The 21,574-nt window shown below is 37.1% G+C and overlaps 5 protein-coding genes across 5 annotated transcripts; 4 read left to right on the top strand and 1 right to left on the bottom strand.

The window, feature by feature from the left end:
* Positions 1–120: 120 nt before the first annotated feature.
* Positions 121–2,131, bottom strand: LOC117634883 (GDSL esterase/lipase EXL3-like). The gene is made up of 5 exons (XM_034369156.1): positions 1,819–2,131; positions 1,520–1,650; positions 1,207–1,440; positions 622–877; positions 121–438 (listed from the first exon to the last, which is right to left on the bottom strand). The coding sequence occupies exons 1-5, from the start codon at positions 2,102–2,104 to the stop codon at positions 245–247; spliced, it is 1,101 nt and encodes a 366-aa protein (XP_034225047.1). The 5' UTR covers positions 2,105–2,131; the 3' UTR covers positions 121–244.
* A 3,452-nt stretch (positions 2,132–5,583) lies between these two features.
* LOC117634881 lies at positions 5,584–10,580 on the top strand. Its single transcript, XM_034369155.1, has 6 exons — positions 5,584–5,913; positions 7,175–7,504; positions 8,029–8,680; positions 8,999–9,198; positions 9,291–9,535; positions 9,666–10,580. The coding sequence occupies exons 2-6, from the start codon at positions 7,236–7,238 to the stop codon at positions 10,460–10,462; spliced, it is 2,163 nt and encodes a 720-aa protein (XP_034225046.1). The 5' UTR covers positions 5,584–5,913; positions 7,175–7,235; the 3' UTR covers positions 10,463–10,580.
* A 985-nt stretch (positions 10,581–11,565) lies between these two features.
* Positions 11,566–13,967, top strand: LOC117635463 (protein ALTERED PHOSPHATE STARVATION RESPONSE 1-like). Its single transcript, XM_034369776.1, has 4 exons — positions 11,566–12,103; positions 12,192–12,412; positions 12,578–12,786; positions 12,878–13,967. Exons 1-4 carry the CDS (start codon positions 11,566–11,568, stop codon positions 13,965–13,967), a joined length of 2,058 nt encoding a protein of 685 aa, XP_034225667.1.
* Positions 13,968–14,870: 903 nt separating this feature from the next.
* LOC117634880 (heavy metal-associated isoprenylated plant protein 27) lies at positions 14,871–15,823 on the top strand. Its single transcript, XM_034369154.1, has 2 exons — positions 14,871–14,959; positions 15,293–15,823. Exons 1-2 carry the CDS (start codon positions 14,879–14,881, stop codon positions 15,677–15,679), a joined length of 468 nt encoding a protein of 155 aa, XP_034225045.1. The 5' UTR covers positions 14,871–14,878; the 3' UTR covers positions 15,680–15,823.
* Positions 15,824–17,310: 1,487 nt separating this feature from the next.
* On the top strand, positions 17,311–20,992 carry LOC117634879 (activating signal cointegrator 1 complex subunit 2 homolog). The gene is made up of 3 exons (XM_034369153.1): positions 17,311–17,652; positions 19,527–19,851; positions 19,965–20,992. The coding sequence occupies exons 1-3, from the start codon at positions 17,572–17,574 to the stop codon at positions 20,696–20,698; spliced, it is 1,140 nt and encodes a 379-aa protein (XP_034225044.1). The 5' UTR covers positions 17,311–17,571; the 3' UTR covers positions 20,699–20,992.
* Positions 20,993–21,574: the final 582 nt, after the last annotated feature.

Here is a 21,574-nt window from a genome sequence, read left to right as displayed (position 1 = left end):
CATGTATAATAACAAAATGCCAGTAGAGCAGAACAGAATGCATACAATTATATAACAGTTCCTGCATTGCATGGAACACACAATACAAAACTACATAAGTATCTACCAAATTGGGTTCAGCTTACATGAAAAGCAAAACATCTGGGACAATAAAAAGAAAGAAAGAAGGGAACTACAACAAATTAATCTGGCTTCACAATTTATTGATTGTTGAGAGAGAGAGAGAGAGAGAGAGAGAGAAGCCTCAGAAGAATTTATGAACTTGCTTATCAAAAACCAGAGGGACAAGAACCTTATATGCCTTCTCTGTGGGATGGTAACTGTCCCAGAATAGATATTTTGATGGATCCTTGCAGGTACCTGGAGAGTAACGAGTACACAAAATGCTGACCTCAATATTTCCTGTTCCACAGCAGCCTTTGTTCACCACTTCCAATCCTGAACCCATAAAAAAAAAAATTTCAGATCAACACATAATGTTGAAATATGCAATTGTGGCATTTGGGTTTTGAACATAATTTACCACTCTTTTGTACAGAATCATTTATCAGAAAGATAGAAAGGATATAAAAATAAAAAAACAGAAGTGAAGTCTGGGTTTTGAACAAGATGATGATTTACCATATTGAGAAGGGTTTTGGATGAGAGAAAGCAATGTGTTGTAGATATCAAGGTAGACAAGCCTTGCTTCTGGAAGCCTCTTGTTGAAGGCATCTATTTGGGCAGTGAGCTTGGAGTTGAAGAGGCTTGCTGCTTGGTTGGCATTGTCTGAGCACCCCCTGTCTATGCCTCCATTCAGTGTTCTTTGTGATGGCACACACCCAATTGGTGGCAAGCTTAGTATGCCAATCCTTCTAGCTCCGAGGTCATATAGTTCCTGCAGTCCCATTTTATCTCCCCACATTAACATAAATAACAAAGTACTAGTTAATGTCACACTTTTTTTAAATGGATTTGTGCTTGATTTTAGGTTACCTGGGGAACCAGATTGCTTGTTTTATACATGGGACAATAACATATGAGGCAGATTGGAAATTATTCCTCTTCTATAGTGGCTGGTTAGTTCTGAATCCTGCAGGCTTAATTTTATGTGTATCTCAGGATGCAGGCCATTGCAAATTTAGTCTCTGCCTACATAGTGGCAATGCATGAGCACCAAAACTATTTCTTTTCTAGTGCTGGCATTTGCAGTCGTTCGACTTTTACCTGAAAGAAACTTGAAGCTGATTTAATCATCAGATCTGTATATGCTGGAATGTCATATTGAGGTCTCCTCAGTGGTGTAGAATAATAAGTGTTTGCAATGTCATCGCTTCCTAAGCACACAATGTATATGCTTTTTGATAGTATAGTTGCGGTTCTCGCCTCCCCGACTGCTGCATTTACCTTGCTTAGGTATTTTTTGAACAGGTCTAGTTGATCTGATAATGATAAGACAGACTGATAGAAATAGAATTAAAATAAATCAAGGATATATAAGAATGCTAAATAGAAAAGAGGGGAAGATAGAGGTATATACCACTACTTGGGGAGTCAGAGGATCATATCCTGTACCCCCTGAGGCAAAACTTACACCAGTAAGTAGGTCTTGAACCTTCAGACTTGGATCCAGATAAGCTGGCAAAATGTTCTTCACTCCAACTGATTCAGCTGAAAATTTGCAAAGAGTTAACCTTTTTACAGTTGTTGATTGAGATGAAAATTTCAGGCCAGACCTTTTGTTCTTGTTGGTGACTAAAGACAAGAATGATAATAGTAGCAACAGTAGTAGTGTGAATACAGAAAAATCTTATAATCCTCAAAGAGTGTTGAGGTTACCTATCAAGTCTGAGGGGACTCTTCCATTGCTAAACCTTCCAGTAGGCTTTCTCCCTATGAAGTCCCTCCCATATGGTGGGAAATTGCATTTGACTATAGTTCTGATATTGTTGTTGTTGCCAGGATCCACAATTGAATCTCCAAAAACAATCACTGCTGGAATCGTTTCGTTTTCGGGTAGTGTCACAGCAGCAGCATTATGGTACAAGAATAAAACTATGATGATTAAGAAAACTTTGACAGATGAATTAGATGAAGGAAGAAGGTTTTGGAAGAGAAAATTCATTGCATTCAGTGGAGAAAATATACTGCTTTTCCAAGTTATTATAGGTCTTTTTAAGCACTTCCATATAAGTAGAGTCAGCTTATTTATTGTCTCAAAAGGTGTAGTTTTTAGTAGTTGTTAGACAGAGTTGGTTTAATTTTGCTTCACGGGCATGTTATGTTAATATGGTACAGTTATATATCAATTTCAGTCATTAGTATTCTCATCTGGATGCATCTTACAGCTGCAAACACCTTTTCTTGAATTTAGTTTTTGGTCACAAAAGAAAAAGAACAAAAATTTAGTCCCTCATTTGAAAGGTAACAGTCATATTTTTTTGACAAGGGGGAAAATGTTCCACCAGATCAAGAGCTGCTACTTGATTCCAAAACTTTTTTGGTATCACAAAACGCGTGTGCTGTAAGAGTTCACATTGCAGAGTCAAGGCATTTCTTGTTCTAGGTGTGTACAAAATGACTAACAGAAGCTCACCAATTACTGGTTTGCTTTGCTGTCAAAAACTTAAGATTTTGAAACCAAATTAAACTCTGAAATCATTTACCTTGGTTCTATATGTTTTGGCTGGTTTTCAACTTTTTAAAGTCATCTCCACAACCTAGAATCATTAATTAGTCCTTTGGGGCTCTTAAAAAGTCTTGTCTGAGGCTGCCCTTGTGATCTCTGTATATTATATTCGCCGGGAATACCCAGCTGCAAAAATTAAATATCCCAACTGCATTTTCTCCATCAGCACAGTGTTGCACGGTTTTGCATCCATCCATGATATGTCAGCCCAAAGCCAAAACATGCATTATTGTTTAGTATTGTAATAAGGTACTTATTCGCATGGGGCTTGTAGTTCAAGTGATTAAGAGCATTTACCCACTCATTTGATATCTTAAATCTGATTCCCCCCTCTTCAGTATCGCTTGTGTTAAAAAAAACACTTATTTTATCTAAGGTCGAATGAAACTTGGTCGTTATAACTTATAAGGTATATATGTGATTTATTTACATATTTATAGGATCACATGCTCTATGACAATGCCTCTGTATAATCTTTTCATGATTTACTTTTGATTTTAAATTATTTTTCGCAGGTACGACATTTACTTTAGTTTGTTGATGAGAATGTGGCAGCAGATCAAAGGTAGAGAGATTGTGAGTTAAATTGAAGGAGTTTATACACTACATTTTTGAGTTATGGATTTGTATGGGGTTTCCAAACTAAGCACCTCAAGTTTGTGAAACAGCATAGTGGTTATGGTTAATAGCTTGATTGGTTTTGTGGGAAAAGGAACTATTGAACTTTGTTGATGTTTTGAGCCCAAATGAAAGTGAGCTTGGTCTTTTGACAGATTGGTCATGCTGTACATGGTGAAATGCCATTAAATAGTAAGTTTTGCTGCACTGAAAAGTCTTCATAGCTTTGAACAGTCTAGGCTTTGTCGAACAAAGCTTGATGGTTATACGGCATATGTGATTTATTTACATACTTCAAAGCATTTCTAAGTGAAGCAAATATTCAATTGTTAAAAGCTAATACAAAAATTCGTTTAAGTGAATTGATTAAAAACGAGAGATTCAAACTTGAGACGTGATGATTAGAAATGAGAGATTCGAACTTGAGACGTTACGTCCTATTGAAAGATAAGGGTTTTTAATAAACTGACCTGAAGATTGAATTAATGCAGAAAAATCTTAGAACCCTCAAAGAGTATTGAGGTTACCTATCAAGTCTGAGGGGACTTTTCCATTGCTAAACCTTCCAGTTGGCTTTCTTCCTATGAAGTCCCTCCCATATGGTGGGAAATTGCATTTGACTATAGTTTTGATATTGTTGTTGTTGCCAGGATCAACAATTGAATCTCCAAAAAAATCACTGCTGGACATCGTTTCATTTTCGGGTAGTGTAGTGTCTCAAGAGGTTTAGTTTGCAGTAGTTGTTAGATTAGATAGAGTTTGGTTTAATTTAATGTAGTTTGATTTTTGCCTAACTGGCATGTTATGTTATATTCAAGCATGTTAATTTGGTCAGTTACATATCAATTTCATTCTCTAATACTCTTATAGATGCAAAACTCCCCCTTTTGAATTGGCTTGTTGGCCACCAAAGAAGAAATAAAAAAATTGTCCATCATCTGACTGGTTTTGCCTCTGTGTTCTTTGCTGCTGTGTATTTCAATGAAGAAGTCTTATATGAGCATAAGAGTATTAATGTTTTTTAATTAACGGGGAAGCGGATTTGAAATTAGGACATCTTCTAACATTCGGAAGAGAAATATGTACGACTAGATCAAGAGCTAGTTGATATTAGCTTGTCGATTCAAAACTTTTTGGTATCACAAAATGCGTGTTCCGTAAAGCTCACATTGTAGAGTCAAGCTTATTGAGGGCCAAAGAAAGAAAAGAGAGTCCAGCCTCCTGTAGCTACATAAATCCTGTCCTCACTAAATCAGGAGAACACATGGTCCTGTTTGTTTTCTGTTTTCCTTCCTTTTCTTGTTCTAGATGTGTACACAAATGACTAAGGGCAACTAACGAAAGGTCACCCAATTAATTGGTTTGCAGTCAAAGAAAACCAAATTTAACTCAGAAATCATTTGCCTTTTTGGGTGGTTTTTAACTTTTTACATCCATCTTCACAACCCAGAACCATTAATTAGTCCCTTGCGGCTGTTATAAGTCTATTCTGAGGCCGTCCATGCGATCTGCATTTTTGCCAGGATACCATTGAATTTCCAAACTTTTTTGCTAAATATCCTACTGCTTAGTGGCTTTCTGACAAGTAATATCCAACTGCATTTTCTCCATCAGCACATGGTATTGCACTGTTTTGTATCCATCAATGATATGTCAGCCCAAAGCCAAAACATGCATTATTGTTTAGTATTATAATAAGACACTTATTCACCCGGCTTGTAATTTAAGTGGTTAAAAATATTTTCAAATTCGATTCTTCCTATTTGAGTTCTCAAATTCAATTTTCTTTCTTCAATATTGTTTGTATAAAGGACAAACACTTTATTCTATCTAAGGTGGAACAAAACTTGATGGTTATAAGGTATATATGATTTTTTGGCATATATATGATTTTTTGGCATACTTTAAGCATTTCTAGGTGAAACAACTATTTAACTGATAAAGCTGTTTATTATATTGGAGGGCAACCTACAGTAACTCAACCCATTTCAACACACTTAGGAGACCTTTTTTTTTTTCTTTTTTTGGGACAAAAAACTCTTAGGAGACCTGTTATAGAGTATTTGACGTCGAAAAACTTCTTATCGGGCATAATATAAGTTGACTTTATATATAAATAATACTACTCTTACCATATTTGTATAATTATAAGAAATATTTTCATTTACTAATAGCGTGACATGCCAAATTACTATGGTATGACTTTGGAGTCGGACCTCTATTTAGGGTTTCTAAATGAAAAAGACCTCAGGTCACAGGACTGAATGGCAACAAAAATTTTTATTTTTTATAATCAGAACCGAAAAACGAACAAAAAAGAAATTAGCCATTAGCCCTCAGGACTAGAACTTCTGAGCTCCCTCCTATCAAAATAGTCTCTTCCTGGACATGAACTACTGACTGCTGCAAAATTGAAGCCTCCCTGAGAGCAATTACATGAAAATGTAACTTCTTTTTATCTAAACCTACACTGTCGCCTCTCTTTCTTCTCTTTCAACTTCCTCAACTACAACAAAGGCAATCCCTTTGGGCAATTTACCGAAAACAAAATAAAAATCGACGGAGAAGATCAAGAGAAGAAATAGGCGTATCTCCAGCTCCTCTGCTGCGGCAGCTGCAAGTGCAAGGTAAGTACTTTTCGTCTGTCTTCTTCTTTCTTCTCCCTTATTCTCAATCAAAGATTGTTGTGTTTTTGTATGAAATTTATTCATGTCAGTTGCGTGATATTGTGTCAAGTTAAGCACCAACTGAACCCGCTGAAATGTGTTCCAATTTCAATTTCTTCGTTTGTTTTTACTTATTTTGGATTAAAATTGTGGTTTTGTTCCATCTCTTCCTCTCTAATATTACTGTAGTGTTGAGGTTGCTTGAACGTGGTTTAGTATTGTGAATCGATATTGGGTTTTTGGTGGTGATTAAAAAGGTGGCTGTTTTCTGGGGTTTGAGTTGGATTGTATACCTAATAAATATTGGTGATGTTGGTTGCTTGTAGTGACTAACAGTCTGACTGTCTGAGAGAAACCTTGAATTTTGTTGGTTGTTAACAGAGGAAGATGGGGGGTGATGTTAATAGATAGTAGTCGGAAGCTCTAGCTAAGCTCAGCCTGAAATTTTGAATTTTATCTTGTTAGACAAACTTATCAAATAGGAAAGAGAAACAGAGTTCGTGTTTGAGCAGTTGTGGTAGGTATTTTTTGAGTAATGGTGTTGGTGGGTTTATAGCTAAGTCCATTGACAATCATGTTTTCACAGTTTTATGTATTAAAAAAACTATCTTGATCTATTACAGAGCAAAAGGGGTTCAGATATTTGGGAAGTAGTGAAATGAGAACAGTTTTCGTTTTCACTTCTCTGGATCCTGAATACTGTTTCTGATTTAACAAAATAAGTGGAACCTCTAGGGATTCAGAAAGTTACACTGCTGCGGCATCCATGTCCAGCCTTCTTTGTCTAACTGATTTCCACACTCTCTCTGATCTCCCTCTTTTGGTCTTTCCTTCCACTGCAAACTTTCCTTCAGTTCACGAAAAAACAGAATAAGCGTATAAGTTTCTCTCTGTTTCATATGCTAATAAAATTCCTCTGTTGGTCGATAATGCCTAGTTCTCTTGTTTTCTATTTTAGTTTGTTGAATATCTGGGTTGTGTGAGTATCAAATTATACAGTAGACTGCAAACAAATATGTTGGACTGTCTATTGTGTACTATATTGTGTACTTTCTTCTACATAAATTCTAAGAATTTTACGATGTGATGATTTAATTTCATGGAAGTATATCCAAAGTAAAATTCCAAGTTTAACAACCATGGAAGTATATTTGCAACTTCTTAATTTGACTGGTTTATGATATTCCTTTGTTAATGAGATTGTGTTTGCTGTATTTCGCAGATGTGCTGCTAATTGTTAAGCTGGTTTGGTAGTATTTTTTACGGTAAGGATCTACAGCCCTATGGCTATTGTTGAATTTATAGGGGATCTTCCAGTTCAAGATCCACCAGAAGAGGAGTTCTCTGCTGCTGATTTGACTTGGACCAAATTTGGCACTGCTGAGCACCATGATGATGCAGCCCTCATTCCATATGATCGAGTGGATGAATTTATAATTGGCGAAGGCTCAAATTTAGAGTGCCCAACAAGGTTTCATATTGAGAGAGGAAGAAAAAGAAAGATGGGCAGTTTAAAGGAATACAAGGACGATGAGTATTTGGAATATAGGATGTGAGTAAAAAACTTCTTAAACTTAACTTATTGCTCTTATATTTCCTTCTGCTGATGAAAAAAAAACCCATAATTTTCCATATATATCATTGAAATAGTATAATGATGTTCTGATAAGGTGACCCTTTGATGATCTCAAACCTTTGAGTTTCCCAGCTTATCCAGTCTCTGGTTCAGGATTCACTATTAATGAAGTTCTGAAGAACTAATTTGTGTGTGTGTGTGTGTGTGTGTGTTCTTTTCTTTAATTTAATTTAGACCTATCTTGATTTGACTAATATAAATCAGGTGTAAAGACAACATTGGCATTTTTTTCTGCTCCAATTACACCATTGTATTTGTGATGGTTATAACTGAAAGCTTAAACCTTGTTTTGGATATAAAAAAATTGGATCACAATTATTAATATTGTGGTTTGACTAACAAATAAGCCATATGAGCAATGGGTGTTTAGATAGACCCCCCTTCTTTTTCCTTAACTTAGGCGCTACAGTTATTAAGTTGATCATTCTTTCTCCTTGAAGGTATTGGTGTTCTTTTGGTCCTGAAAATTATGGGGAAGGAGGAAGTATATTGCCTAGCAGAAGATATCGCCTCAACACCCGCAATCGTGCTGCTAGACCTCAATCCATGCGGGGCTGTACATGCAATTTTGTAGTGAAACGTTTGTATGCCCGTCCATCACTTGCACTAATTATATATCATGAGAGGCGCCATGTGAACAAATCTGGTTTTGTTTGCCATGGCCCACTTGACAGAGATGCAATTGGACCCGGAGCAAAGACAGTTCCATATATCTGTAATGAGATCCAACAACAAACAATGTCAATGATCTACCTGGGCATTCCAGAAGAAAATATACTAGAGAAACACATTGAGGGGATTCAGCGATATTGTGGTTCAAATGCAAAAGTCAATAGCCTTGCTTCCCAGTACGTCCACAAACTTGGGATGATTATTAAACGGTCTACCCATGAATTGGATCTTGATGATCAAGCTAGCATCCGCATGTGGGTTGAACGCAATAAAAAATCCATATTCATATATCAGGATACTTCAGAAAAAGATTCTTTCATTCTGGGGATTCAAACAGAGTGGCAGCTGCAACAAATGATTCGTTTTGGCCATTGCAGTCTCATTGCAGCTGATTCAACATTCGGCATAAAGAGACTTAAGGTAACAAATCATTGATGCTGTTTGTAGAAGCTTCCGAACTGACTAACCCTGTCACATGCGCTAAGAGATTGCTTTCCTGATTTCTAGGTTTAGTAGGACCTGTTTCCAGGAAGTACATAGGTGGTAATAAATAAATCAAAACGTTTGTGGGTGGTTAGCTTGTCATCACATTTCATTTGGAATGAACTGGTTACTAAGGCATGAAATGGTTCATGAATGTATAAGGGATTTTTATTTTTTTATTTTTTAATTTTTTTATAGATTAGACAATGTGCATGGTGATGTAGATGTTTATAAATGTGTGTTTTGAAATGGCAGTATCCTTTGTGCACACTTCTTGTCTTTGACTCAAGACAACACGCACTCCCTGTCGCATGGGTCATCACACGTAGCTTTGCAAAGCCAGATGTGTCTAAATGGATGAAAGCTCTACTTGATCGAGCTCGTAGTGTTGAGCCTGGATGGAAGATCAGTGGGTTTTTAATTGATGATGCAGCAGCTGAGACTGATCCCATCAGGCAGGATGTTCTTGCTCTGTAATTCTTCATGCATTAAATTTATCTGGTCATAGAATATAGTGCATTCTAATAACACATTTCTGTTCTTTCAGAGATATCTTTTGTTGTCCCATACTATTTTCCCTCTGGCGCGTTCGTAGATCATGGCTGAGGAATATTGTAAAGAAATGCAATAACATTGAAGTTCAGCGGGAAATTTTTAAACGTCTGGGTAACATTGTGTATGGCATTTGGGGTGGAAATGGTACCCTGGGTGCCTTAGAAGAACTAACCCAAGAATTTGTTGATCAGACAGCTTTTATGGAATATTTTAAGAGCTCTTGGGTACCTAAGATTGGTTAGATCTCTCTCTCTCTCTCTCATGCACACATCATGGTGAATAGTCTTTTTATTTTTTTTGGGTCAAAGATGTTGAATTGTATTATAAGTTTTGCATGAAACTATCGTATATTATTTCTTGTTAACAGAAATGTGGCTTTCGACTATGAGAAGTCTTCCACTTGCAAGCCAGGAGGCATCTGGTGCTATTGAAGCGTATCATGTGAAGATGAAAGTGAAATTATTTGATGATTCACATCTTGGAGCACTCCAAAGAGTTGATTGGTTGGTGCACAAGCTGACAACTGAACTGCATTCAAGCTACTGGCTTGACCGTTATGCAGATGAATGTGATTCTTTTCAAAATGTTAAGGAAGAATACATTGCTTCTACATCATGGCACAGGGCACTGCAAATTCCTGATTCTGCTGTTAGCTTGGATGACAAAGACCATCTCTATGCCAAGGTCTTAAGCCAGAAGGACAGCAGCACTGTGCATCTTGTGTGGAATCCTGGTTCAGAATTCTCTTTCTGCGATTGTGCATGGTCAATGCAAGGAAACCTTTGCAAGCATATCATCAAAGTCAATATGATCTGTGAAAGTCGTCAGGGTTATCAACCTTCCATGTCTTTTCAGTCATTCAAAGAGTTGCTGATGAGCCTATTGAAAAAACCAATGGATGATTCAGTTGCACTCGATCAGTCGATGGCCTGGACTATGCAGATGTTCGATCAAATACGAAAGCTTGTAGAAGTGACGAGTTCTAATGACATTGGCACCGTGGTAAACAATCTGCCATTGCAGTGGGTTTCTAAGAAAGGCAGAACAGGTGTTGGAAAGCCATCAACTTCTCTGGCACTTCCTTCTGGTTCCATTGATACAAACAGAGCTGCAGCAGCAAGGAAAAAGAACCGGAAGCGAAAGAGGTTGTCAAGATTGAGATAATTGTTTTAGGTTGGCAGATTAGATATATGATTCCCTACTTTCACAACTCCCTTTTGTTTCACATTCATTTTGAAAGAAATATAAAGAAAAAAATTCATTTCCAGTTGTGTCAAGTTTTTGATCTCGATGTTCACAGGAAATTGTATATTGAGTTACCATTGACGTGATAATTTACAATACATGAAAATCTTGGCTTCCATTGCAGATTGATACTTCCTTTTTCTTCACCAAATAACCCTTAAAATGTTATGTTTATACTTTCAACTTCAGAATTCTTATCAACATGTTTTTCTACCCGGTATCTTTGATTAATTTGGTGTTTACTTTTATGAACTAATGAAATACCGATGGTTTGATACATAATAAATTTTCCATCACTTTTTATAGATAGACGAATTGGTTTAATAATCAAAATTCCTCTTTTAATCAATTCTGTAAGAGTTAAATCTTTCTGAATCATCAGAATATCCACTCATTTCGCCCCTTTGAATAGAGGATATAGTAATTGCATGCAACTGGTCTTCTCAGCAAAGTCTATGAGGTTCGCGACTGTTCTCATGAGGAATGTTCTCGATTGAGAAAATAAGCTTATATTCTAACATGGAGCAATGCTTTACCCAGACCCAGTCAATATAAAAATTTGAATTCATGACATTATATTTATCCCACCACGTCCATGAGAGAATGTAACTTTGGCCCCAAGAAAAAAGAATAACAATGCCCAAAAACTTCAGAAATAAAAAAGGAAAGTAAATTTTCACTTTCTGCATGGAAAGAGGTTTATGGTTTCGAACCCCAGAAACTTACCCTTTTTTTTATTCAACACTCTCCCATGCTTGCAAGGAAAGGGATGTCCAGACACTGCCATAACGGCTAAGAACAAGAGTTGCCCAAAATTAAAGTTACAATCACCCATTGAAACAAGGACTTCTTTCGTACTTGTATAAATATACCCCCTCCATGAACAAACAAAGAGACACAATACTTTGAAGCTCTCTAAGCCTGTAACTTCAGTTGAGTTCTGCAAACCCAACTTTTTCTTTCTTACTTTCCCGCCAAAGCCCGTTCTAAAGAATTAAGCGAAATTCAGAGGAAACAGAGACATGGGTGGCAAGGTCTCTAAGCAACGTAAAAGAGACGATGTGGTTTTGCTTTGTCGGGAGAGAAAGCGGCAGCTGAATTTGGCTGTGAAGAGACGGTATGCGTTTGCAGATGCACAGTGCGAGTATAGCAAGTCGCTGTCTGCAGTGGCAGTTGCTATAAGGTCGTTTGTAGAAAGCCATTCCTCTCCATCTGATTCTGATTCTGAACCAACCAAAAACACCAATGCTTACCCTTCTTCTGATTCTGGAATTTCTAGAAGCTCTTCTTCAGAGATAGACAGAGAAAAAAAGCTACAAGAAAACTCAGATGATAGAGAAGAAGTTGAAGAGAATAGGGATCATAATGCTGGGACTGATGGGGAAGAATTGGGGTTGGTTTTGCTGAATGATGAGGCTGTGAGAGAAGGGAGGGAATTGTTGGAAGCATTGAAAGAGGTTGAGGTCCAATTCCTTAGGGCCTATAATTCCAGTTTGGATGTTACCAGGATGCTAGGCACCAACACGGATCAAATGCAATCTGCCTTGGAGGACACTGAAGGTGGGTTTTTCTCTTTTAAAGCCCTTTTTGTTATTTTGATTTGCTTGGTCATGGTGTACAATTCATGTTTATATGATTTTGGGTGCAGAGAACTCAAGTAAACTCAAAAAAAGCCGCTCCGTCTCATCTATATTATCTTCGTCTTCCTCCCGAAAAAGCCTCCTTAGATCTAGCACCAGAAGTTCTTCAACAATCACCCCTTCTAATGGTGGTCTCTTTGATGACAATGGAGCAATGGGATCCAAGTGCCATTCGTTAACACTAGGGATGCTATATGTTTTGGAGCAAAAACTCTATGAGGAGGTGAAGGTAAAATATGAATCTAAGAATTATTTGCTTTATTCAGTTTTATGGATTTCTCATAACTTGATCATTAATTTATAGGATTGTTTTAGCTTATGTGTTCCCTCCTCCATATGGACAACCTAGATAATTTGAGAATAACTTGAATCATCTTTAAATTTTTATGTGCAGGCTGGAGAGGAAACCAGGAGATTATATGATCGAAAATGCTCCCAGTATTCGAGAAACCAAGGACATGGCCTAAAGACTGAAGACAAAATTCGAGTTGAATTGCATTCCAGAATTGCGGTTGCCAAACGAAGTGCGGAATCAACATTTAAAAAAATTCGAAAACTGAGAGATGAGGAGCTGCAACCACAACTTATTGAGTTGTTACAAGGGTAAGATAGATGTTTAGTACATTGTAATACATGACGAGTCTGAATTATTTAGAATTATTTTGTTATAACCTCTCTTTCCCACTTTCTGCAGGCTGATGAAAAATTGGAAGATCATGTCAGAAACTCATGAAACCCAACACAGAATCATGTCCGAAGTGAAGTATGTAAACTGTTCATCCTATGAAAAGTTGTGTAATGACAACTCACACCAACTTGCTGCTACTCATGAGTTTGAAGCAGAACTTCAAAATTGGCGTGCTCGCTTTGCTTCATATGTTTCTTCACAAAAAGAATACATTGAAGCACTTGATGGTTGGCTACATAAGCTTGTTGCTCCTGAAAGTGAAGTCGACTCCGATATGTGGTCCTCGCTACGGTCGTGTAGAGTTGGCATGCTGCCGTCAACTGAAATTTGTGAGAATTGGTTAGCTTCCATAAATAAGCTGCCACATAAAGCAGTGCCTAGTGCCATGGAAAACTTTGGCAAGGATGTCCAAGCATTGATGGTTCGACAAGACAAGGATCATCAACAAAAGAGGAAGATAGATGGGCTTGCTAAAGAACTTCATTGGCAGGCTTGGGTATTTTATTGGGAGAGAAGGATTATGGGACTCAAGCGTTATGAGGAAAAGGAATGGCATGAGCGGTTGAAAAAGATGGAGAACAAGGTGATTGAGTTTAAGACAAGGCTAAACTCAAAGAAGGAGAAACTTCATACAAGCATGGAGGAGACACAAAATATTACTGTGAATAGATTCCAGACGGGGTTTTCGTCCGTGTTTAAATCCTTAACCGAGTTTTCAAAGAGTGTTGTGGAAATGTATGATGGCCTTATAAGATTCAACGAGAATGGAATGAAGGTAGATGACAAAGGTAGCCACCTACCAAGCATTCATGTTGAAGCCGATGACAAAAGTAGCCACCTACCAAGCATTCGCGTTGAAGCCGATGACCAAAGTAGCCGAGCACCAAGCATTCGCGTTGAAGCCGATGACCAAAGTAGCCGTGTACCAAGCATTCGCGTTGAAGCCGATGACCAAAGTAGCCAAGCACCAAGAATTCGTGTTGAAGCCGATGACCAAAGTAGCCAACCACCAAGAGTTGATGTTGAAGCCGATGAGATAAAAAATATACATAAAGGAAAAGGACACAAAAAAATGCATAGAGGACATAAAAAATAAAAGGTTTTTAGAATCTTAGGCACCTTTTTTTAAAATTGTTTATTATTTATGTTTATTTTTAACTTTTGAGGATATATATATATGGAACATAGTTATTAAAGGGATTGAGAATATATCACATCAACAGGCAAACCCGTTTCTTTGCTTTCTTAGATTTCTAATGTATTGAGAGCTAATATCAACGAGTCTAGTCTAGTGAAAATTATCATTGACTTGCAAATAAGAAGTTTCATGTTCGAACCACCATGATCCATGACATCTTAGTTGTATACGTACGTATGAGAAACTCTTCTCACTCTTATAATTTAGACTATAACTTGTACTCAAAACAAATATAAAAACTAATGCAAGAGGAACAAGGGCACCCACAATGCAGAGATCCATCTTCGAAAAGGTCCTGAAAATGAAATAATATCTAATCAATTTTATTTGAAAGAAAACAAAAATGGCTTTTAAATTTTAAAAAATAATAATAATAAAGACCAGAATGAATGGGGCTTGTTCAATCTGGGTCTAATTGTTGTTGGGACTGGGTTAGGACAGCCCTGAGCCCATTAAGATGGACTGGGTCAATTTACATGACCCAGTTAATATCGTGCTGGGTTCGACCAGCATGCAAAGGGCAGAAACGTGGTCGTTTTAGGAGTTTGTGGCAGCCAGACAGAGCAATAACTTGTAGTTTTATACTGTTGTATTGTAGATGGACATCAAACATGAACCAAATGTGATAAGCCCAAACATCCATCAACAACAACGTGTAGTTTCTAGACTCCTCCACATTTACAGAAAAATACACATGTCAACATCCTACACCCACACGCACAAACAGTTTGGCGGCTCATGCTGATGTTTTGTACATGATCAAGCATCGCCCTTGAACAATTTTTTCTACCTTCAACTTTGCATGCAGCATGGGTCTTCTGAGTAAAGTCTATGAGCTTTGTGACTGCTCTCACAGTCATGAGAAGCTAAAGAAAAACAAGCAATTACAGGTATGTGTGTATGTATATGCTACTAGATACCCTACCCTACCCTATGAGGAATGTTCTCGATTCTGAATCTCCGAATCTGAATCATTTCAATTTAATTTTTATGAATGTGCAGTTTAAATTCACATTATGACTAATTAAATACTCAGAAAATTTTATTTTCTTTATTCACATCCCGCTTCTTCATTTAGTATATTTTTTTTAACTATCTTTTGGTTCGTAAGAATTACTCTATTTCTTAAAAGAAAAAAGAAAAGAATTACTCTATATAATATATAATAATATAGGTGTGGAATTTTATTTTAATTATTTTTGTTTATTGGGTTATAACATTAGACGGTGGAGATCAAAGTGAGGATGGACTGTGAAGGGTGTGAGAGAATAGTGAAGAAATCAGTGCAAGGCATGAAGGGAGTCACACAGGTTGAGGTGGACCGCAAGCTGAGCAAGCTCACCGTGGTTGGCTATGCGGACCCCAACAAGGTATTGCATCGTGTCAGGCATCGGACGGGGAAGAAGGCTGATTTATGGCCCTATGTACCGTACGATGTTGTTCCGCATCCGTATGCTCCGGAGGCTTATGACAAGAAGGCCCCACCTGGGTACGTGCGGAACGTCCTGGAGGATCCGGTGGCTTCGGCTATCGCACGTGCCAGCTCCACTGAAGTGAAGTATACGACGGCGTTTAGCGACGACAACCCAAATGCATGTGTGGTCATGTAATTGTTTTGTGGGCAGTCATGTAATTGTCATCTAAATATGTTCTAATTGCACTTGTAAATTTTGTAACGCTTCAGTAGTAAGTAGCAGTAATACTAGCTGTAAAAATTCGTTTATGTCAATGGAGTTGAAGTACCAATTTTATTATCTTTTACCAAGATTACAAAGAACCAAATCTTTTTATTGTTATAGATTTTCAAGTAATTCTGTATTTTTTTTTTATATACACGATATAGAAGAACCATCCACCGATCAAATAAGTGTATGATCATTTGGTATACTGATCGACACTATTTGGTCCAACAAACTTTTGTTGAAGAATGTCTTATTTTTTTAAAAATAGTATAGCCGGACGGCTTTACTATGAGTTTTTTAAAAAAATAGTATAACCGTGCGGCTATACTGGTTTTTATACGTGGGGCCTAGCCACCAGGCGGGTTCTTTTTTTATATAAATAGTATAGCCGCGTGGCTTTCCTATGGTTATTTTTAAAAAAATGTATAGCCGAGCGGCTATACTACTTTTTAAAAAAAAATAGTATAGGCGCGAGGCCTGTCCCTTTTTTTTCCTTATAAATAGTAATATAGTATAGCCACGCGGCTATACACATGTTTTATTTTATTTTATTATTTTATAAAATATTATAGCCACGCGGCTATACTCGGGTATTGTTTTTTATTTTATTTTTCAAAATAGTATAGCCACCCGACTATACTCTTTATATATATATATATATATATATATATGTATACTGGGATCCTTTAAATTTTTTTTTTATCATTTATTGATAAGACTAGTTTAGATCATTATCCATTATTATTAGGCAATTACTTGAGTCTCTATTGTCCCCTTTTGATATTTTTACTTTTCCAGAGTCATTACCTGTGTAAAGAATTTAGTATTTTTCACGTTTAATACTCGTATTATTTCTGTACGTACCTATTTTTCAATAATACATATGTTTTCTGAACATGTCTTAAAAACTCGATAAAATACATGTTTTTTAAAAAGCAAACATACAATACTCATATTGTACACATATGTACGTATTTTTCAATACAATACTCAGTGCTTTAAGAAGTAGTAAAATTTAAAAAATTTAATTAAGTTGTCAAATTATATAGGATTCAAGTGGTTTTTTTTTTTTGTAGAAATGATCTTTGAATAAATATCTATAAAATAGACTGTTTGGATTAGTGAAATACAATATGAAATGGGCCATACAAGGATGTCACTCAAATAACTTATTTTAAGGACCCCTCAACTAAAGCTAACTATATATATATATATATATATATATATATTTATTTATTTATTTTAAAAAGAAAAAGGGACAATAGTTGAAACTTAGACCTTGATGAATGGGTTTGTTCAATCTCGATCCAATTGTTGTTAGGCCTAGGTTAGGACAACCCATAATGTTGGACTGGGCTAATTTACATGATACAATTAATATTATGTTAGGCTTGACAAATATTAGTCCAACCCTAACACATATTTCTAGCCTTGCGTTGCTAAGTGCACAGACGACGTCGTTTTGGAGTGTGTGGTGTCCAAAGAGCGTTGGCAGGCAGACGCAATACCTACTATAAATACTGCTCTTTGGGGTCAGACTCTACATTTTGGATCTGGGTCCTCCCTCGTCCCAAAATCCTTTCGGTCTCTATTGATTTCTCCCTCCAAACCTTAACCATAGAATTTGTTCCCTCCCTTTCTACTCAAACTGTCTGCGCGGGACATATATAAATCAAATTAACCGTTGAGACAAGGATCAAAACCCTAGTCGCAGTCTATTGCGATCTTTTTCAAGCTAGGGTTTGAGAAAATCTTTGTTCTGAAAGATCAAGAATCAGTTTGTTTAAACTTGTATCGCTTATGATTCGGTTGTTGGTGTAATGTCTCGGTGTTTTCCGTATCCTTCTCCTGGATACGTGAAGAAGGGGATCAACGATGAGGCCCTAATCGAATCGATTAAGGTTTGTTGAGCATCGTTGCTTTGTGGGTCTTTGACTTTGTGCTCGACGTAGTGTGTTCGATTGGGTTCTTTTCGATATGTGTATATTCAGCTTTCGTATGATAATACTTTTGTACTTATGAGAACCCAACAAAGAGCAAACAAAAAATGAAAAAAAGAAGAAAAAAAATGAAAAGACCGTTTTACCAGAACTGTATGGTGGGTTTTACAATCGATAGCTCTTTTAAATCCCCTCGGAACCTAACATAAGCCAGTAATCATTATCAAACCTCCCAAGCATCGTTGAATGGATGACTGCTCGTTTGTATATATATATCTCTGGCAATTGCCCCTTTCCCAAATTGTTGTCTTTGCCATTGGACTCTTAATGTTAACATATCAAAAACATCATCCCGGTGTTTGATTAAAGTAGGAAGACCAATCTTTGTCCAAGTTGTACTTGTACTGCGGTATTTACATCTTGTGTTCATGCTTGTGGCACATTATTGTCTGCTGTCTCTCTTGTAGGAATTGAAAATGGTATTCTGAAACTTTGGTAGTAACTTGGTAACATTTCGGTTGATGTGTGTCAATGGTAGTCATCTGTTTGCACGTGAAGTGTTCATGGTATTTGGAATCAAACAACCAGGCTTGATACCTCTTTGTATTCCTTGATGCTATGCTCTGGTTTCTAATTGTGTCGTTTGGCCTTCAACCATAGCTGAATAGGTTTTTGCTAATGCATGCGTTTGCCTGTGTTTATGATATCTTCTAGGCATTTCACAATGCCAAGTTGTTAAGCTTGGGATTGTATTATGTGGAAAATAAGCGGAGATGATTTGAGATGTATGAGATGGAAATGCATGACATTCTTGCGTTATTTATGAGATGAGATGTTTTGAGATGTATATGTGTATATATGTAAGCATGTCCTGGCTTGTTTGAAATTCATTATAGTTCTCACTATGTTGAAAATAGTTTGAAAGTTTGAGATAATCAAGAATGAGTTTGCAGTACGGTGGATTATGAAGTGATTGAGATTAATTGTGTCCTTTTGTTAAGTATCTTATTTTTTGGGTGTTAATTGAAGTTAAGTTTATTAGACTGGGTAAGTTCATGCATCAAATAATGTTATAAAATTTTTCTTAGTGTACATGTAAAGAAGTACGCTTAGATATGTCAACTGGTGGGTTGGGGATGTGGCGTATGTTGTACGACTTGAGTTCTTTTTTTGTTGTTTGTTTTTCTGGGGGACGTGTATGGTTTAAGTTATGTTTAAAGATGCCTTGGTGGTGGAAATGGTAGACACGCAAGACATAAAATTGTCTTGTGCTTAAGAGCGTGGAGGTTCGAGTCCTCTTCAAGGCATAAAATGAACATTCATGTCGTTTTTCGTTGGAGTTGCATTGATCATATTTTATTTATAGAGTTTCACCTTTAAATACGCTCCTGCTAGCTGAATGTTAATACTTATTCCATTTGAGTGGAGGATGTGCTATGATTAGTGCTATCTCTATGCAACAAAGTAAGTATCGATGGTTCGTCTAAAGAAGTTGGTGTAGTTTCTATTATAAATTCTGCACACTGATTGGTTTAGGTGCTTGTTGGAACAATGACACTGTTATTGATGTCATATACCAAAATTTGATACAGAAATTCTCATCATAGATCATGTGAAGCTGGTTCTGGCTTCAATGTTGATTGCATGAGTGCTATTGTTCTCTTACATCTCCTCCTGACCTCAAGCTTCCTCATACTTTCTAACTGAAAATTGATCTTAAAAGGATGTCATATACAAGAAATTGCTGTTTGCTTTTGCTTGCTTGTTTTTGTGACTTTCTGTTGAAATGTTCCTTAATGAGTTCAAAAATTGATGGTTACTCTTGTTATTTGAAGCTCCAAAGAGAAGATGGAAAGGCCAAGAAAGAAAAGAAGAGAGAGAAAAAACGAGAGAAGAAAGAAAAGAAGGCTAGAGAAAATGGGGAGCTTGAAAATAAGAAGCACGGTCATAAAAAAAGGCACAAAGATGAAAGGCACCAAGAAGACGAGAAAGGTAGAGACCATGGAAAGAAAAGAAAGCATGAAATAGAAAACCTTGACAAGAGTACCCTTACTGAAGAGCACGAACATCCAGTTGGTTCCCAGAACTCTTCTGATAGCACTGTTGACAGCAACAAAAGGCCGAAGCAGAAATCGTACCCTGATGGCATGCATAATTCTGGTGAGTGTGTTTATGTTTCTTCCTTACCTGGAAGAAGGTTGCTTGCCTGTTGGGTTTGTTAGCTTCTCATGGGCACTGATATTCTTTATTCCAAATGTTATTATGATGTGAAGCAAGCATTTTCCGGATCCGATTGCCTCTCCAAAGGCACAAAGATCCTGAAGTGCTACCCAGAGAGGAACAACCTTGCCAGTTGCCTATTCAGAAGCACAAAGATCCACAAATGCTACCCAGCCAAGAACAACCTTCCTGGTTGTCTCTTCAAAGGCACAAAGATCCGCAAGTGCTTCCCAGCCAAGAACAGCCTTCCCAACTGTCTCTCCAAAGACACACAGGTCCACAAATGCTACCCAGCCAACAACAGCCTTCCCGGTTGTCTCTCCAAAGGCACAAAGATCCGCAAGTGCTACCCAGCCGAGAACAGCCTTGCTTTGCCTCGGGAAGGACTGATAATGCCTTTGTACAAGGAATGCATGAAGCTGCTCCTAGACAAGGCAGAGATGAGGGACAACATCGCTGCTCTACTTTTGGAAATTCTGGCAAAGAAGTCCCTGTCAGACTTGGTAAAGAAAAGCTTCGAGCAACTAGTAGTGCTTCACTTTCTATAACCTCGAAATACTCAGAGCTAATTGAAAACTGGGATCAACATCCTTTGTTGCAAAGCTTTCCCATGGATGTTGATGATCAGGGATGGTTGTTTGAGACAAAGCAGAACCGGAGCTGCATGGCTGATGAACGAATATTTGTGAGTGACAGCTTGAGCTACGGAGACTCAGCGTCTTGGCCATGTGCTCGCCAGTTGCCCGAGGCCGATATATACGCTTTTCCCTTTACAGTACCGTTCTGAACTGCCCTTGGAAAACTGCATTGGAAAGTGGAAGAAAGACAAGTGAGGAGCTCCAGTGAACTTTGTTCTTCATACGTGTTCTAGGTGCAGAAAGTGTGAAGAGTTTGTTTCCGGCTTTTGTGCTGTTGTTTGCCTCTTGTGCCTGGTTGGGTTGGAAAATAAAAATAAAAATAGCATTGGGTGGTAGAGATTGAGGAATTAAAGGTATCTTCTTTTTGTAGGTAGATGTCATCTTGATGTATCACAACTTTGCAATTCTTTGATCAATTATAATATTATATTCCGTTTCTCATATTTTTGGCATTCTCCCTTTGTTTTTGGTAGTTGGTTCTTTGCTCACTCGGTTGTCATCAGCCTTGTGTACTTCGTCTAATGACGTTCATTTAGCTGCCGGTCTCTAATTAGTAATTGTATGCTACAACGGTCTGATTGGCTTAAGGTTTATTACTCGTTTAAGAAGAATAATTAATTGTAATTCAGTTAATCTTAATAATTGTATCCTCCTTTTAAAATTGTATCCTCCTTTTAAAAAATTATAAAGAAATTCTTTGATCGGTCTCTTACGATCACTCTCTAAACATCTAAACATCACATAAGATTACGAACACATTCCATCATTTTCTGAATATCTCATACGCCTACAAACACTATTAACATTTCTCTGAATATCTCATACAACTCATACAACTAAAAACACTCTGAACACTTGTCGTAGGTAGTATGGAAGGATTTCCTTTATAATTTTCAACAATCTCGAAATGATTAAGGAACTATTAACTTTACCAAGTTTACTGTTGTAATTTTTGGTTAGTGAATACTGAGCCTTTTTCCTTTCCAAAACCAAAGGGCCCAAATAAGGGATTCATAAAGAAAGAA

Source organism: Prunus dulcis, chromosome 7, assembly GCF_902201215.1.
Source record: "Prunus dulcis chromosome 7, ALMONDv2, whole genome shotgun sequence".
NCBI classification, from domain to species: Eukaryota; Viridiplantae; Streptophyta; class Magnoliopsida; order Rosales; family Rosaceae; genus Prunus; species Prunus dulcis.
This window is presented reverse-complemented; position numbering and strand designations above follow the sequence as displayed.